We start from the raw sequence: 14,762 nt of genomic DNA, 5'->3' as shown, positions 1-14,762 counted from the left end.
AGAGAAAAGAGAAGATAGCAGGACGAGTGGCTATGGATGGAGGGACATGAGGAGGAGGAGGAGGAGGAGGAGGAGGGAGAGAAATTACTATCCAAGAATAGTGAGGTGATATGGGGAGCAGGAAAGGATACGGTGGGGGAAATGAGGGAGGAAATAGAGGGTAAAAAAAGAAGAGGTCTTGATACAGAGGTAGATAGGGAGGAGGACGGGGTGGGGGCGCAGAAAGTAATAAAGAGATGATGAGGTGAGTGTGTGTGTGTGTGTGTGCAGGTGTGTGTTAGCTTTGTTCCAAATCCCTGCTGCAGTATTTATAAAGGTCAGTGAGTTATGATGGTGTAAAGTCTTGGTGTGGAGGCACCCACATGTGTACCGATACAAGGCTGGCGGTCTGTGCAGCATGTGTGTATGTGTGTTTTTTTTTCTTTTTTCCTATTCTGTAGCTGACCTGGCTGCACAGGATCTCTGACCATTACAGCTTTGCCCCTGCAGATGAGCTATCCCCTCACTTCACAGCGCACACAGGCTCTGATCAGTCTCATCCACAACAATACTGCTGTAAAAATCTGTCTGCTGAGAAAATAAGACACACAGAGTGAGTCCTTATGGGTATTTGTCTGGGGCAGTCACAGGTAAAAGTGGGCTGGATTTGTTTGAAATTTCTCCGATGATGATTGAAGTTGTATATTTTTCATAGGATAAGCCCCTTGAGTTGTCGCAACTCGTTTACGAGGGGGTCCTACACACATAACATCAAGACATAACACAACTCAGCACAATACAATAAAAGGAAACAAAACAATACAATACAATAAAAAACAGACAATAAAATAAAAAAGACAAGACAGACATACTGTACAAAAGTCACTTAGACAAATTACAACCAGAGTTTGTACAGATGTTCGATGGGATATGGTGATAGAGTCAATAAAAGCATGAGCAAGATGTTTCAAGATTGATTGATTGATTGATTAGTTTAGTAATGGAGATGATATAATACCCACAGGTAAATGGTTCTGGTCATTTTGTCCTTTGAACATAAATGCTTTTCTACCTATTAATTTACTATTGTGAGGGACTGAAAATAGGGACGAGTATATTGTCTGGTTTGATAGTTGGAAGTAAGTTGCACAAAATAATGTTTTAGATAAGGGGGGTGATTCAAGTAACAACTGTCTGAAGATTTTTGGCGTCTCCTGTGGCAACAGACAACTATGTCAGACTTCGGAGCAGCAGTATTAATGTTTATGGATCAGATTTGGATTAAAAATGCAATTTTATTATCTTTTGTTTACTGAAATTAAAAAATAAATTGAACCCACACGACAAGAAACAGGCCGGAGATACAGGGAGATAAAGCCAGAGGGCAAGGCTAGACTAAAACTTTTTTGGGTTAAATTAGTTTTTTTTTTTCCTTTTAGTTTCATTAATAAAAATTCATATATCTCGGGTTTTAATAAGTTTCAGCCATCTCAAATTTAAATCCCGTTTTATGTAGATGATGACGACTATTTCCACTGGTATTAATAAGAATAAATCCCGTGGCGGATGTAAGTGAAGAAGTTCTTAATTGCATTGCAGTGCTCAAACACACTCAGACATTTACACAGGCCTACCTCACACGACCCACAGGGAGAGAGAGTCGGCCGCTGATGGGTTATGTGATCTGCGGTGGGTTAGCTGCTGATACGAACCATGCTCTGCTAGTCATGTGTGGAAAACCATAGATCTTTTCAACAAATGCAGTCAATGCAAGCACACGTCAAAATCAAAATACATTATCTTTTAACACTGCCCCTCTTTCATTCTTTCACACACTCTACGCACACACATGCACAGAGGCAGCATTAAACACCCCACACCAAATGTCAGTCTAAATCCTCCCTGACACAGAAAGTCTTCTGAAACCCCTGCAAACACACTCTGCTAACCCCTTGTCCAATCCCTCTGGATGACACGGTTAGTGGGACAACTCACACCCTAATACCCCATAATAACGACAAATCAACGGGCATGGCAACTGCTGACATGACAGACAGACAGACAGACAGACAGACATGGGGAGGGGAGATAAAAGGGAGAAAGGTTGAAAGAACTGAGGGGATTGGGGAGAAAAAAAAATCACCACAGGTTTGTCCTTTTCTGATTTAGTGTCCCTAACCTTGGAGCTCGAGGTGTTTGGGAAGCTAAATCCCTCTGGGGAGCTGAAGTTGTAGCTTTTTAGCCTGGTTACCGTCAGCCCTTCTGTCACACATTTCAGCTGATGGCAGATAAAAGAGGTTATGTTTGAGACGCTGCTACACGTCTTCAGAACCGCACCCACCAGAACCTGGACACGGATCAAATGCCCAATGCAGAGATCGTGGGGTTGATTCCCGATTGTGCTGATGTGTGCTGCGTGTCATCTCGCTCCCCACTTTCCTCTCACTATACACTATCCAACAATTACGGCTACAAAAATCTCTCTCTTTTTTTAAAGTATTTTTTGGCGACTTTTTCATCTTTAATTGACAGAATAGTCAGAATGAGACAGGAAATGGGGAGACAGAGAGGGGGATTGACATGCAGCAAAGGGCCACTGAGGGAATCAAACCGAGGACTATAGCCTCTGCGTATGGGGAGTCTATACAACGCCCCCCCAAAAATATCTTGAAAAAAACCCAAAACATTCAAACTAACCAGGAAAAACTCGATAGTGTGCATCTTGAAAGAAGCACTCATCATGAAAAGAAGTGGATATTTCTAGAAGAAAAAAGAAAAAAAACCTCTGCTGTAGCCATGACCTGTCTTTACACTGCTATTTCTGAACTTTTATTTTGTCTCTCAGGTCCTTTGTGCACAAATATTCCTCATTGCTGCTTCGAGTTAAAAACGTGCCATTAGTGGAATGCAATTGTGCTGAAAAGGATAAATACAGAATAAAAAGAAGAAGAAGAAAAAAGATTTATTACCTTTGCAGCACAAAATTACTTTTCTAATAAAATAGAAAGGAGTGCAGAGAGCAGTGGTATTAACTCTTCACCACATGTCACTGATATTGAATAGGGAACTGGTGTACACAGGCGCACGCACACGCACACACACACACACGCACACACACACACACACACACACACACACACACACACACACACACACACACACACACACACACACAAACACACACAAAGCTGTCATTCAACCCCTCCCTATGTGGTCCAGATATCCAGATGTTACACTTACGTAACATTTACAGTTGGTCAGCAGAAGGATCTAGGCCACAGAGATACACTTGAATTCATTAGACTTAAATCCACCACACAGACGTACATCTCAGTCATGGACGAACCAATTAAAAGTGTTGTTTTTTTCATTCATATGCAAACATCTCTCATCTTTCATTTAGAGATCATAATGAAGTGAGTCCCTTCGCCATTATAAATAAACTCTCACTGTATATCCTTTGACTGTCTTGGAGCTCGGCAATGAGCCGTGTTGAGTGCTGCTGCCATCTCAGCGCTCACACATGACTAACAGTTTCCCATTCATTATGCAGCACATTTCTCTGAGCTAATTTCCAGTTAGTGGCAAAACACACTCAGCCGTTCTCGCTCTCTCCTCGTTTTCTCCATCACCTGCTTCCTCGCGCGGCTCCTTCCACCGTCTTCTCTCACCGTCTTTCCATCGCACTTCATTTGCTTCATTGTGCCTCATGTTTTCAGAATCAGATTTCTTTCACCATTTTCAATGAGTAAACAAGCTTTTGCAACTACATGCACATTTAGTTATGACAGATAAATGCATATGTGCATATAAGGGGGTGTTTGCGTTCCACGCCAGAATGGCTGCTTGTGCATTTCTCTTTGTGTGTGTGAGGAGGGGTTGTGTTTAGTTTTTTCACACTTGAGCTCCCCCATATAGTGTTGTCGCAGCACCGGTTGACAGGGCTACTTGGCAAAGTGCTTTTTCAAGCCCCTGGCTAATGGCCTGCTGAAGACTGCTGCTGATGAAAATGAGATCACCTCCACCGGCGAGACTTTTTTGCTCAGTCGGCAGTGACTGGCGCGCTGTCAGTATGGGGAGGGAGTGTGTATGATGACTCTTTGTGCTGCTTAGCGTACACGTAGCTGAAAACCACACTGCAGGGATGGCATGTGTGATGTAGGGGAGCACTTTAAAGAATCTACATAAATTACACGCTTATCCAAAGGTCACATATCTATTCATGTAAGGGGAGTTGTATACAGTGTCTTCAGGTGTGCACATGTATATGTATGCCTGTCTGTTCAGTGTGTGTGTGCAGCACCAGTGGTGATTAAGACTGGCCATGTAATAAATGAGGCTATTGGATTTTTTTTTTTTAATGAAATGCTGTAAGATTTAATCAGATGCAGTAAAAATTTGATAATGTTATGAAAGCCTTTAATATTTCCCAAACCACAAAGCACTTTATAATAATGTATAGCAAAAGGGCACAAATATTGGTTTAAATTCGACCTCAACTCAGTGGCAAATTCAAATCCAATCAGCAAAAACCTAGTCGACTTAGCAGAATTACTAAGAATATCCAAATTGAGAAACCAAGTGGATTTAAGATATAATTTTAGCTCGTATGTAATGTGGTCTGACTGCATTTCAGCGACATGCCAAGTTCTCTGGAGTGTCCCAGTTGAGTACATTTTCTACATCATCTTCTTTGGAGTGACCTCATTTTTGTTCAGCTGTTGTTTGTTATCTTTGCCAAGGAGGTTGTGCTTTCACCCATGTCTGTGTGTTTGTTTGTCTGTCTGTCTGTCTGGGAGCAGAATTACACAAGAAGTACAGCACCAATTTACACCACTTACACCAATTGAACAGATTCCTCCCTGAAGAACCCGTTCAGTTGGTGCAAATTGAGGTAATTTTGGTGCCAATCCAGGAACTGTTCTATTCACCCTCTTTAACATTGCGAGAGACTGCAACTTTTTCTTCATATTTTCAGGGGCATAATGTTTGAATTTTGACATAAAAACAACCAGACAGCTTTTGTCTGTACAGTCTGGTGCAGATCCAGATAATAATCTCGTGCAGGACTGTTGACTGGCTTTGGCAGAGAAACTCTAGTTTCCTGACTGTGCAGACTTGTGAGTGCACGTGAATGTGCGGCTGTGTTTATAGATCAAGCTGTGACTCACCAGGAAGGCTTGTCGACACGTTGACCTGTGTGTAGAACCTCTTGTTGGGAAGCAGCTCTGAGACTCCGTTTAAGGCCTCCACGGTGAACGAGTAGTTGGTGTTGGGGAGGAGGTTGACCACGGTCACCGTTCTCTCTGTCAGGCCGACCTGCTGGGGCACAAAGCCGACACTTGGCCCGCACGGCTCGCACTGCTTCCCGACGCACCGCCGGCACCCCACGCTGTAGGTCAGGTCCACTCGGCCGCCTGTGTCGGACGGCGCCGCCCACTCCAGGATCAGCGTGGACTGCTTCAGCGTGTAGACCAAATCTCTCGGAGGGGAGGGAGGCCCTGAGAGAGACAAAAGGAAGAACATTTTAGTTTACTTTGCTGCTTACGCCCTAATTAATTTATGAAAACAACCAAAACACAAGACACACACAGATAAAGAGAGGGAAATAGACATTATATATTCCCTTTTTGCAAACATAAGCACTTAATCAAACAAAGCAATTTCAGTTAACAAGGGATCTTAAATTTGTCAAATCCTAAACAAACGCAAAAAATAAAGACTCACTACTCTTCAAAAATATCAAATCACATCTATTTAACATGTATATACAATATTATTCCCATTATCTTTCGCCAAATCTCAGCTGTCACACTGAAAAAGCGCCTCCTAGTGTCCACTTGCTGTAATCTTTGTGAAAGTGAGTGTTGCTGGACAACGGGTTTGCACAAACAACATGTTTTGAGTGTAGTCACCTGCATGGCTTTCTGTGATCGCTCAAACATCATCAGATTTTTTTCACATGACTGATGGACTAAGTCCTCTGGGTATTACAGTGCAACTGCACGCACGGACTCGGTTTTCACATCACGCTATGATAATCCTAGTTTATCCTGGATTCGGTATAAAGAAACAATTGTTTTGATGAGAAGCACTTGACTCTGATGGGAAGGGGCGATGGAGAAGGTGTATTTGTTTACTGTGATATATTAATATGTAGTATTAACATGGCTAGGCAGCAGGGGAAAGAAAATGTTCATTTGATCGAGATGGAGGAGGGATTAGAGATGATGAAGAGAAACAGCACAACACTTGGAAATAGGGCTTGAACCGAGTGGGGCTTATAAGTTTGTCCATAATGTGATGTCAACAGTGCTCTGTGGAACAAAACCTCCATTTACCATCAGTAAATAAAGCTGAGTTGCCATGGAGAAGGCTTTTAACTCTCCTGAAACATAAAATCTGATGTGATATGCGGGTTGTGATATGCCAGCTGCATCTCAAGAGTCTGTGCTGTCTGCTACACGTCTGTGTACGTCGAGATTTGTGGTAAAACACGGGACAATTAAACCATGTCTCTGGTTTACAGAGAGGCAATAAAATCAGCAGGGAAATTACATCGTCCATCCATTTAGACAATTGTCTGACGCACGGGGCTGCGCTTCTATTTCCAAGACCTAAAGCATTTTTTAAAATCAGCTGCCACATGTGACAAGAGAAGATAAACCCCACATGAACAGCGTAGCTTAAAAAAAGGGCTTTGAAGGACCAGAGGCCAAAGGACACTACCTCATCACTGAGCCAGTGTCCTGACTGACCTGTGGCTTTTCCTGCAGGTTTCTTGTGCACAGAGGCTAAATAGAGCTTGGGTCCATTAAAGGACATGAATTTTTCATGTGTCCCCGTATGTGTGTGTGTGTGTGTGTGTGTGTGTGCTGTGTATTGAATAAGTGAAGGTGTGCTGCTCGGTGCGTGCAGTCAAACACGTCACACACCACAGCTGCGTCCCGCTCCCAGACACACGTGGAGCACAGCGTTACGTAAGCCCAGAGAGCATTCAGAGTGTGAACACAAACACACACTAGATGTAGACACAGCTGGGCCTTTTATTCACATCTCTCTTTACTTCTATGCTCTCTTGGCCTCGGACTCCCTTTAGAGTTTCCCTTTTTTCATCCGTGCGTTTCATATCAAAACTTCACGCCTCTCTTTCCCATGGTTTGCCTTCTTTCACTCTCAGTCTCCACTGCCTTCCACCGACTTTTGCCACCTCTATCCACTCCACAGCATCATTGCAAATCCAAATTTGATTTTCATGTTGTTTAGATAGTCATGAATCTGGATACCTGAATGATGAATGACTTTAACTGCATGAATGAATGAATGAATGAATGAATGAATGAATGAATGAATGAATGAATGGATGAATGATTTTTTATTTTTTGTTATCCCATATGGGATTACAAGATACATTTAATGACAAATACAAAAACTTTTTAGACAGTCTTTCCTGTTGGTGTTACCTGCCACACAAGTGTGACACATAACAATTTAAGATTACTTTCAGTACTCATCTGTATATCGCTCTTTGTCTCATTGCCCAAGCCTTTTCAAGAAATAAAGAAAATGCGAATATATTCAACTGAAAAAGATGTTTTGGCTTCTCAACATCGTCCAACCACACTAATTTGTTATTTGGATCTACCTTACTAAACAGTTTTTGTCTTATAAAGTCATAGAAACGACAGTATAACACAAAATGAATTTCATTCTCCACCTCTTGGATGTCACATAAATTACAAATTCTATCGTCTTCTGCTGTGCCAACATATCTGCCTGTCTCAATAATGAGCACACAGAGAGCTTTTCTTTTTGCACAAATTATACAAAACATAATTTTCTGGGCCAAATACCTGTTTTAGTTCACAGTAAGGACGCAGCTTTGGTTTACCGCAAATATCGAATGCCCATCTATCTTTACTTTGTTGAAAAATAATTTCTTTAAACACGTTAATCTCCACTTTTTCAACTGCATTTATTTGTTTGTCTGCATGTTTTGTGGTTTTTACAGCATGGCAAATGTATTGAAGCCTTTGATGGGTCTGCATTTATGTATTCCCTTAAACCAGAAAAACCTGTTCTGCTTCAACTTCATCCTTCCTGCTGAAATTTATGGGTTCCCACTGTTTTCAAAAATCCATTTGCAGTGACATGTTGGCAAACACCATGCACGACTTCTACAGTATATATTTTTCTTATACTCATTATGCTGTTGTCATTGCCTTTGCGGTTCTGTCAGCAGGACTTCTGCTCTGCCAAACCGAATGCAAAGAACATTTTTCTGACTGAGACATTTAATTTCACTGTTTCCAAAGTTTTACTTTTCTCCTTGCAGTCACTGAGAAATGACAGTGTGCTGCATGGGAAAAGCTCTAAAGATCTGCCATAATGGAAATTAGTTGCATCTGAAAGTTTTATCTAATGAGTCTCATTTAAAATATGTGGCAAGGTGTTCTTTCACCTGTTTTAAAAATGGCTCTTAAAATCACGAGGAGTCTATTATTTCAACGAGAGGCTTTTAACTGTGGTAAACACATTAAGATGTAGCCACTTCACAGGCCTTAATGGCAAAGGGAAAAGAATAAAATTACCCAGGTATTATTCTTTAATTGCTGGGATAATAAGGTGTGCATATAAAACCTCATTCATCTGGCAAACTCTCCCTTTTTCTTTTATTCTTATAATACTAGATTCATCGAGCACTCTCTCTCTCCATCTGTACACATGAGGTGGATTAGCCAAATCTGGGGATGATCATAATTACAGAATCAATAGTGTAATTAATGTGGTCATTAGGCTGCTATAAATGTTATCATGCAGGGATCACAGAGCTCAGCGATCAATATTGTAATTAAACCTCTCCAAAGCAGTTACCATAAAAGCTAGTATGACCACACACTCGTGCATTTACTATACGCACGCACAAGCCAGTGTGTGTATACAAACATGCACGGTCAGATGTAGTGACCCCGTGGTTTTACTTCCCTGAGTACTCTCAGGATATCGAGCCCATTATTCCTCCATCTAATTACCAAGCTATATCAATAGGCTGTTCTCCATGCAGGAATCAATAGGGCTCCCCCTGTATGGTCTTTGTCTTATTGGCCTTGTAGTGCATCTTTATTGGAGAAGAATGGTACTCGGTGTAAGAAAAGGGGTGAGAAGGTAAGAGGTGAGGGATGAACCGATAATGCGTGGTCAGTGGCGATGAGGTTATATAGTCTGTCGCTCGAGGATGGAGAGATGGGATTTCAGTTTGACAGAGGGAAGAAGAATGATAACTCGCATGGACGAAAGGATGAAGGGGAGGGAAGATGTGAAGAGGCAGTGTGCAGAAAGAAGAGCGATGAGTGGCCGAGTTAAGACGACAGACAGAGAAAAAGAGAGAGAGACAAAGAGAGAGAGGGAGGGAGAGAGAGAGAGAGAGAGAGGAGGAAAGTGTGTGCTCAGGGGTCAAAAAGGAGGAACGGAGGGGGGTAGAAAAAGACAGGTTGGTCCATAATGGATGTAATGGAGGTATAGCTGACAATGGATGGGTAATGTCAGGAGAAGGGGTGGACGGATATGGACGGAACATGCAAGGTTAAGCAAAAAGATGGAGGAAATGGGGTGATGGGCTTTTTGGGCGAATACATAATATGGACGTAATGTTAGGAGGAGTGAAGGATGATGGGTGATAACAGGTTAAGAGAGAAAATGGCAGCAGTGAATGGACAGATAATGTGTGTATACTATCAGACGGAAATGGAAGGGGGGGTTACAATTATGGGGAGAGTCCACACTAAGACATATAATATTGTATTTGGTCATGAGGATATACACTATGGAGGATCAAATGGGCCACAAGAAATGGATGGATCTGTTTTCCTTAAAATAATCAACATCAAGAAGTATTCATTTAAAATAGAACCAGGTTTTGTTATCAAGTTGTGGCACAAGACTCAAATTGTATCTCTCATTTTGGTCATCCTGTTTAAAAACAAAACTAGATGCGTTTTTTGGATGGATTCTTTTTTTTTTTTTTACTTTGAAGCAATTCAACACCAGTGGAGGGCTCTCAGGTGAAGGAGAGGTGAAGGTTGGGGGAGATGAGACACGGAAATGGGATGGCGAGGAGGAGCTGGAGATTGAAGAATAAGGATAGATGGTGAGACTGAGACTGGGGAGGAGGGTGCAGGTCAGACGCAGGGTTGATGAGATGAGAAAAGGTTGAAGTGGTTGAAAGGCTGGAGGGTGAAGGACAGGTAAACCATAGGGTCATTATGGATATAGAGGCAAAGTGGATATATGGAAGGCTGAAATGGGTGAGTGAGATAATGACTTAATGCAAAAATGTCAAGATGAAATGATACAGCGCAGGAATGTGTAATAACGGAGAGAGAGAGAGAAAACCCAAAGGTCACCACACATAAATATAAACAGAGATAATCGTATTACGTGTGCACGGTGCGGAGGGAGTGTCCAAGGGGGTCCTGAAGTGGTCCTCCTCACACACGCACGACACGGATCCTTCCTCCTCTGCGACGCTGTTGGCCGGGCAGGGGAAACACTCCTGCTGCCTGGAGGACATCTTGTAGGAACCAGGGGGACACGCTGGAAAGGAGCACACACAGAAAATGTAGCACATCAGCCATGTCCAAGAAAAGTGATTGAATAATTCCAGCTCCCTTCATGCTAACAAGGGAAATCCCTTTAAAAGCCGTATTTTGAGGAGCTTTATGCACACAGGAATGAACACATAAATTACATTGGTAAAAAGAAATTTAAAACCATGGGATATTTCTACAGCGAGTCTGATAAAAAAAAAATCTCCTTCTCTTTTAAAGAGAGGGGTCTCTTTTAAAGACAATTTAAAGACGTCTTATAACACTTCAACATTTTTAGTTCTTTGCACAGAAATTCCACCAAGCATTTTAATGCCTTGGGAAGAAAAAAAAAGAAGCTCTAATCTCCCTTTCAATTCACAAGAGAGAGGAAAATAAAGAATGAATGGAGAAAAAATAGAAAGAAAGTGAATCCACAGGGAAGTACAGATGAGATAAAAGATAGGATTAGTGGGAGAAAAGTAGAGGAGACTTCGGCTAAATCCATCTGACAAACACAATTCTCACATTACGTGTGATCAGTGGCCTTGGCAAATGGCATCAAAGGCTGCTGGATTGAACCAGCAGCTAGGCAAATGAAAACAAGCCGAAGCAATGTGCAGGCACGCAACTGCAAAAACCCAGAACTTAATTTTGTTGTTGTTTTCCATATTTCCCACTTTGCTAATTTGCTCATTTATTTTTTGGTTTTTCGTTCCAAATATCACCCTCTACAGCCAGAGGTGAAGCCCAACTACAGTACCACTGCACATGAGAGAGAGACACACTACAAAAAGGTGAGAATGTGGCTGAGGGTGATAAGGACTCGTGACCTTACGTGCACAGCTCACAAGAATGCACACCATGTAACAGAAGCTTATCAATACATGTGTGACATCGGGTGGTGCATAAACACACACACACACTCACAAACACACGGAGTATAAAACAGGTTATTTTACACTCCCTCTCTATGCAGTTTCATTTTCCACTTGCCGTGCCTTTGTAGCAGGTGATAATGGGTGTGAAATCAGGGAGCCAGTTCTAGCTCGATGCTCAGGTCTCCTCTCTTCTGAGACTGTATTCTTAACAGCAGGTCTACATTAACAGCTTTGGTATGCTCGTTCTCTCTCCCCTCGCTCCTCCGCTCTCTCGTTACTCTCCTAATACATCAGTCTTTTCTTTCTTATCCCCTTTCCCCATTTCTCATGGCTTCCTTTTTTCTTCTCTGCCTCGCATTCTACCCATCTACTTGCTCTTGTCTCGCTCTCATCTTGCTCTTTTATCTTATTCCCTCAATTTAACTCTATCTTCCTCCTCCACTTAAAAAGGCACATCATCCACCAGGCTTCCTTTCCATGCGGTAACTCCCCCCCAGGTTTAAGTGACTAGGAGGATAGTCTGGTATTCAGACTGAATGAGATGAATTTTTCTCCTACACCATTATTCAGCTGTAGCTTCTTGTTAGGTTTTTTTTTTTTTTGAGGGAAGGGTTTGATTTTCACTTGACAGACCACATGTGATGGACAAATCCAGTCAACACGAAGGCTGTGTTAGCCAGTGTAGAGTTAGAATAACTTAAGCAGGAATGGTATTTGGTATTGTGAGCACACAACTAATGAAAAGATAATTTGCTGGTTAAATAAGAGTTAAAGCAAATACTAAACTTCTGGCCCAACATATGCTTAGGCCCTCGGTCTGAACCTGGCCCATATACTTCCACATCTGGGCAGATTCCAGCTGTTATTCTAAGGTGATGGCTGACAGCGGGAAAAACTTCTCTGTGTGTGCCAGAAATGGTCCAGACGTGGAAGCAGCATCTAACATCATGCTGCTGCTGTGGACCTGAACGCTTACGGGGTCAGATGAAACCCGGGGAATGTGGCACCTGTGTGGGCCTGGATTTATTTTTGCTATCTGGGAAGGTTAAGTATACTGTAAAATTGAAAATTGAAAATGTGCATGTTTTCCAGTAAGGAGAAGAACGTTAAATTTAGTGATTAATGGTATTGTACATTGTCCCGTAATAATAAATAATAATAAAGTCAGTAGCTTATAGAGACTTGAAGCAATCATGAAGACTGACTAACATTTGTAATCTAGCTAATCCTGTTTGCTAAATTAGTGAGTTGCTGTCCTGCATCCATTCAATCTTATGTGTGGCCTTTTCAAGCAAGGAAGATAAATCAAGCTTAAGGCTTGAATTGATAACACTCACTGTTTGAATATATTTGTTGGGGAAATGGCTAATATGGCCAAACAAAACAAAAAAAACACACACACACACAGTTAGCAAGCAAATGTTTGCAATTCAAGCTAGTCAGGTTTTCTTTAGCGGTCTGTTTGCTAATTTAATAAACACAGTGACTCTTCATGTTAAAAAATCATTAGATCACAGACATGTTGAATTTGTACTATATGGTGCTTTAATATTAAGAACAGTGATTCATTGGTCTGCCTAGGTTACATACTTAGAAATCTCACCAGCTGTAGTAGCCTTCTGCCCATAAAGGTTTGGTTATTTTTCTAATTAGAGAGCCCGCTTTAGAGAAAGATGCTAAATCATCTCTCCAACCTCTGGCGCTGTGTCACAGCAGAACACAGTGAACAGAGGAGACCACAGACCTGCAAGCGTGAGACGGCCAATATGAGGTGCAGAGACATACCCGAGCCGGCTGTCCTGAAACGCTTATAAACGTTCCTCAAGACAGACACAATAACGGAGGGGCCTCTGTTCTCATCCCATCTTTTTTTTTACTCAGCCACTCTAACAAAACACACACACACAAACACAAAAGGCCTGCCATCACACATTGATTAGCAGGCACCGTCTGCCTCTCCTGGCTGAATGTGTGAGTGTGAGTGTGTATTGCGGCCGCGTACATGTGTGTACGCCTGTGAGTTGCGTATCTGAGGCTGTAAGAATCATGTAATCGACTTTCTAATGTCTGTCATTACACCGAGAAAAGCCTCTTGCTTTTAGCTCACCGCACATGAGGACATAAGAGAAACACACACACACACACACCCTGTCAAGCAGCAGTGGAGTAGACTCTCTTTGTTCCTGACCGTGCCGCCACTATCCTTCCCTAACCATGCCAAGAACATCAAGCGTGAATAGCACGCGAATCAAGGCAAAATTATGCATAGATCTATGAGAACAGAAATGGGTTTTGCATTTTCTACCTATCATGCTTAAAAGCAGGCTAGCCATATTCGTGGCTGGCTGCAATTCCGACTTATCTCTTCAATTCAGCGTGGATACACATTTTGCCAGCCCACCTTGGAAATGTGTGTCTAATGATAGGGGTGTATCAAGACAATATGTGTAGCTCAGATAACAAAAGGAGCTGGCTTTGCGCGCTGCCCATCATTCTGCACAGCGAGGGATCATTGGAAGGGGCCGCCAACAGCCAATGCCAGGCAAGGTCACGTCAATCAAAATGGGCCAGCAGCCATCTGCCAATGGGAGAGAGTGGCATCTCTAAAATGCATCCAACAGTGAAAAAAAAGAAAAAAAGATGTGTATAGAGAACACCACTCCACTCATGAGAAGACATTTTTGCCTTTTAATTGCCAAGGTACACAAGTTAAAGTGAAAATGTGAGGCTGGGGTGTGGGGGTAGGGGGGTGTTGGTGGGGGTTGGTTTGAGAAATAGAGACAGAAGGAGAGATCTGCCAGGACAGCTGGCAAACCAACTGATCAATTTGTCCTATGTGCCGACTGGGAACCTCGATTAAATGGAACATGGCAGCGCATGTACACACACACTCACACACGCACGCACACACACACGCACAGACGCATTTCTTCAAGGTGCAATAATATAGATATGCAGCGACATGCCAAGTCCTATGGAGGGTGGGATTGGGGGGGGGAGGTTGGTGGATGAAGCAGGAGGCAATTGCTGTGAGAGACCGAAGAGGGACGGAGACGCCGACAGACAGACAGATGGTGTGTGAGAGACAGAAAGACGGTGGGCTGCCTGTACTATACTGTACAAAAGGAAAGACATTACATAGGGAGGGAGAGTGGCCTCCTTCAAGTTGACAGATAGACAGAGGCAGAAAAACAGATAAGCACAGACGTGCGATGCATACAAATGAGAAGCACTGAAAGAAACACTGACCTTACGTAAGACTAAGGTCATCTAGTAGGAATATATGTAACACTACAGCAGTGTCTGGCATGCATAGTAC

The 14,762-nt window shown here is 42.4% G+C and overlaps 1 protein-coding gene across 2 annotated transcripts in view; it reads right to left on the bottom strand.

The window, feature by feature from the left end:
* epha10 (EPH receptor A10) overlaps positions 1–14,762 on the bottom strand; it is a 145,896-nt gene that overhangs the window by 42,329 nt on the left and 88,805 nt on the right. For both annotated transcript variants that reach the window (XM_085791200.1, XM_085791201.1), the window contains exons 4-5: positions 10,417–10,572; positions 5,151–5,480 (exon numbers count right to left, since the gene is read on the bottom strand). In XM_085791200.1, coding sequence (XP_085647326.1) covers positions 5,151–5,480; positions 10,417–10,572 — 486 coding nt within the window. The remainder of the gene's footprint in view (positions 1–5,150; positions 5,481–10,416; positions 10,573–14,762) is intronic.

Source organism: Trachurus japonicus, chromosome 11, assembly GCF_045865225.1.
Source record: "Trachurus japonicus isolate A0001 chromosome 11, Traja_1.0".
Lineage (NCBI taxonomy): Eukaryota > Metazoa > Chordata > Actinopteri > Carangiformes > Carangidae > Trachurus > Trachurus japonicus.
Note: the sequence above shows the minus strand (reverse complement) of the source record. Positions and strands in the feature narration are given on the sequence as shown.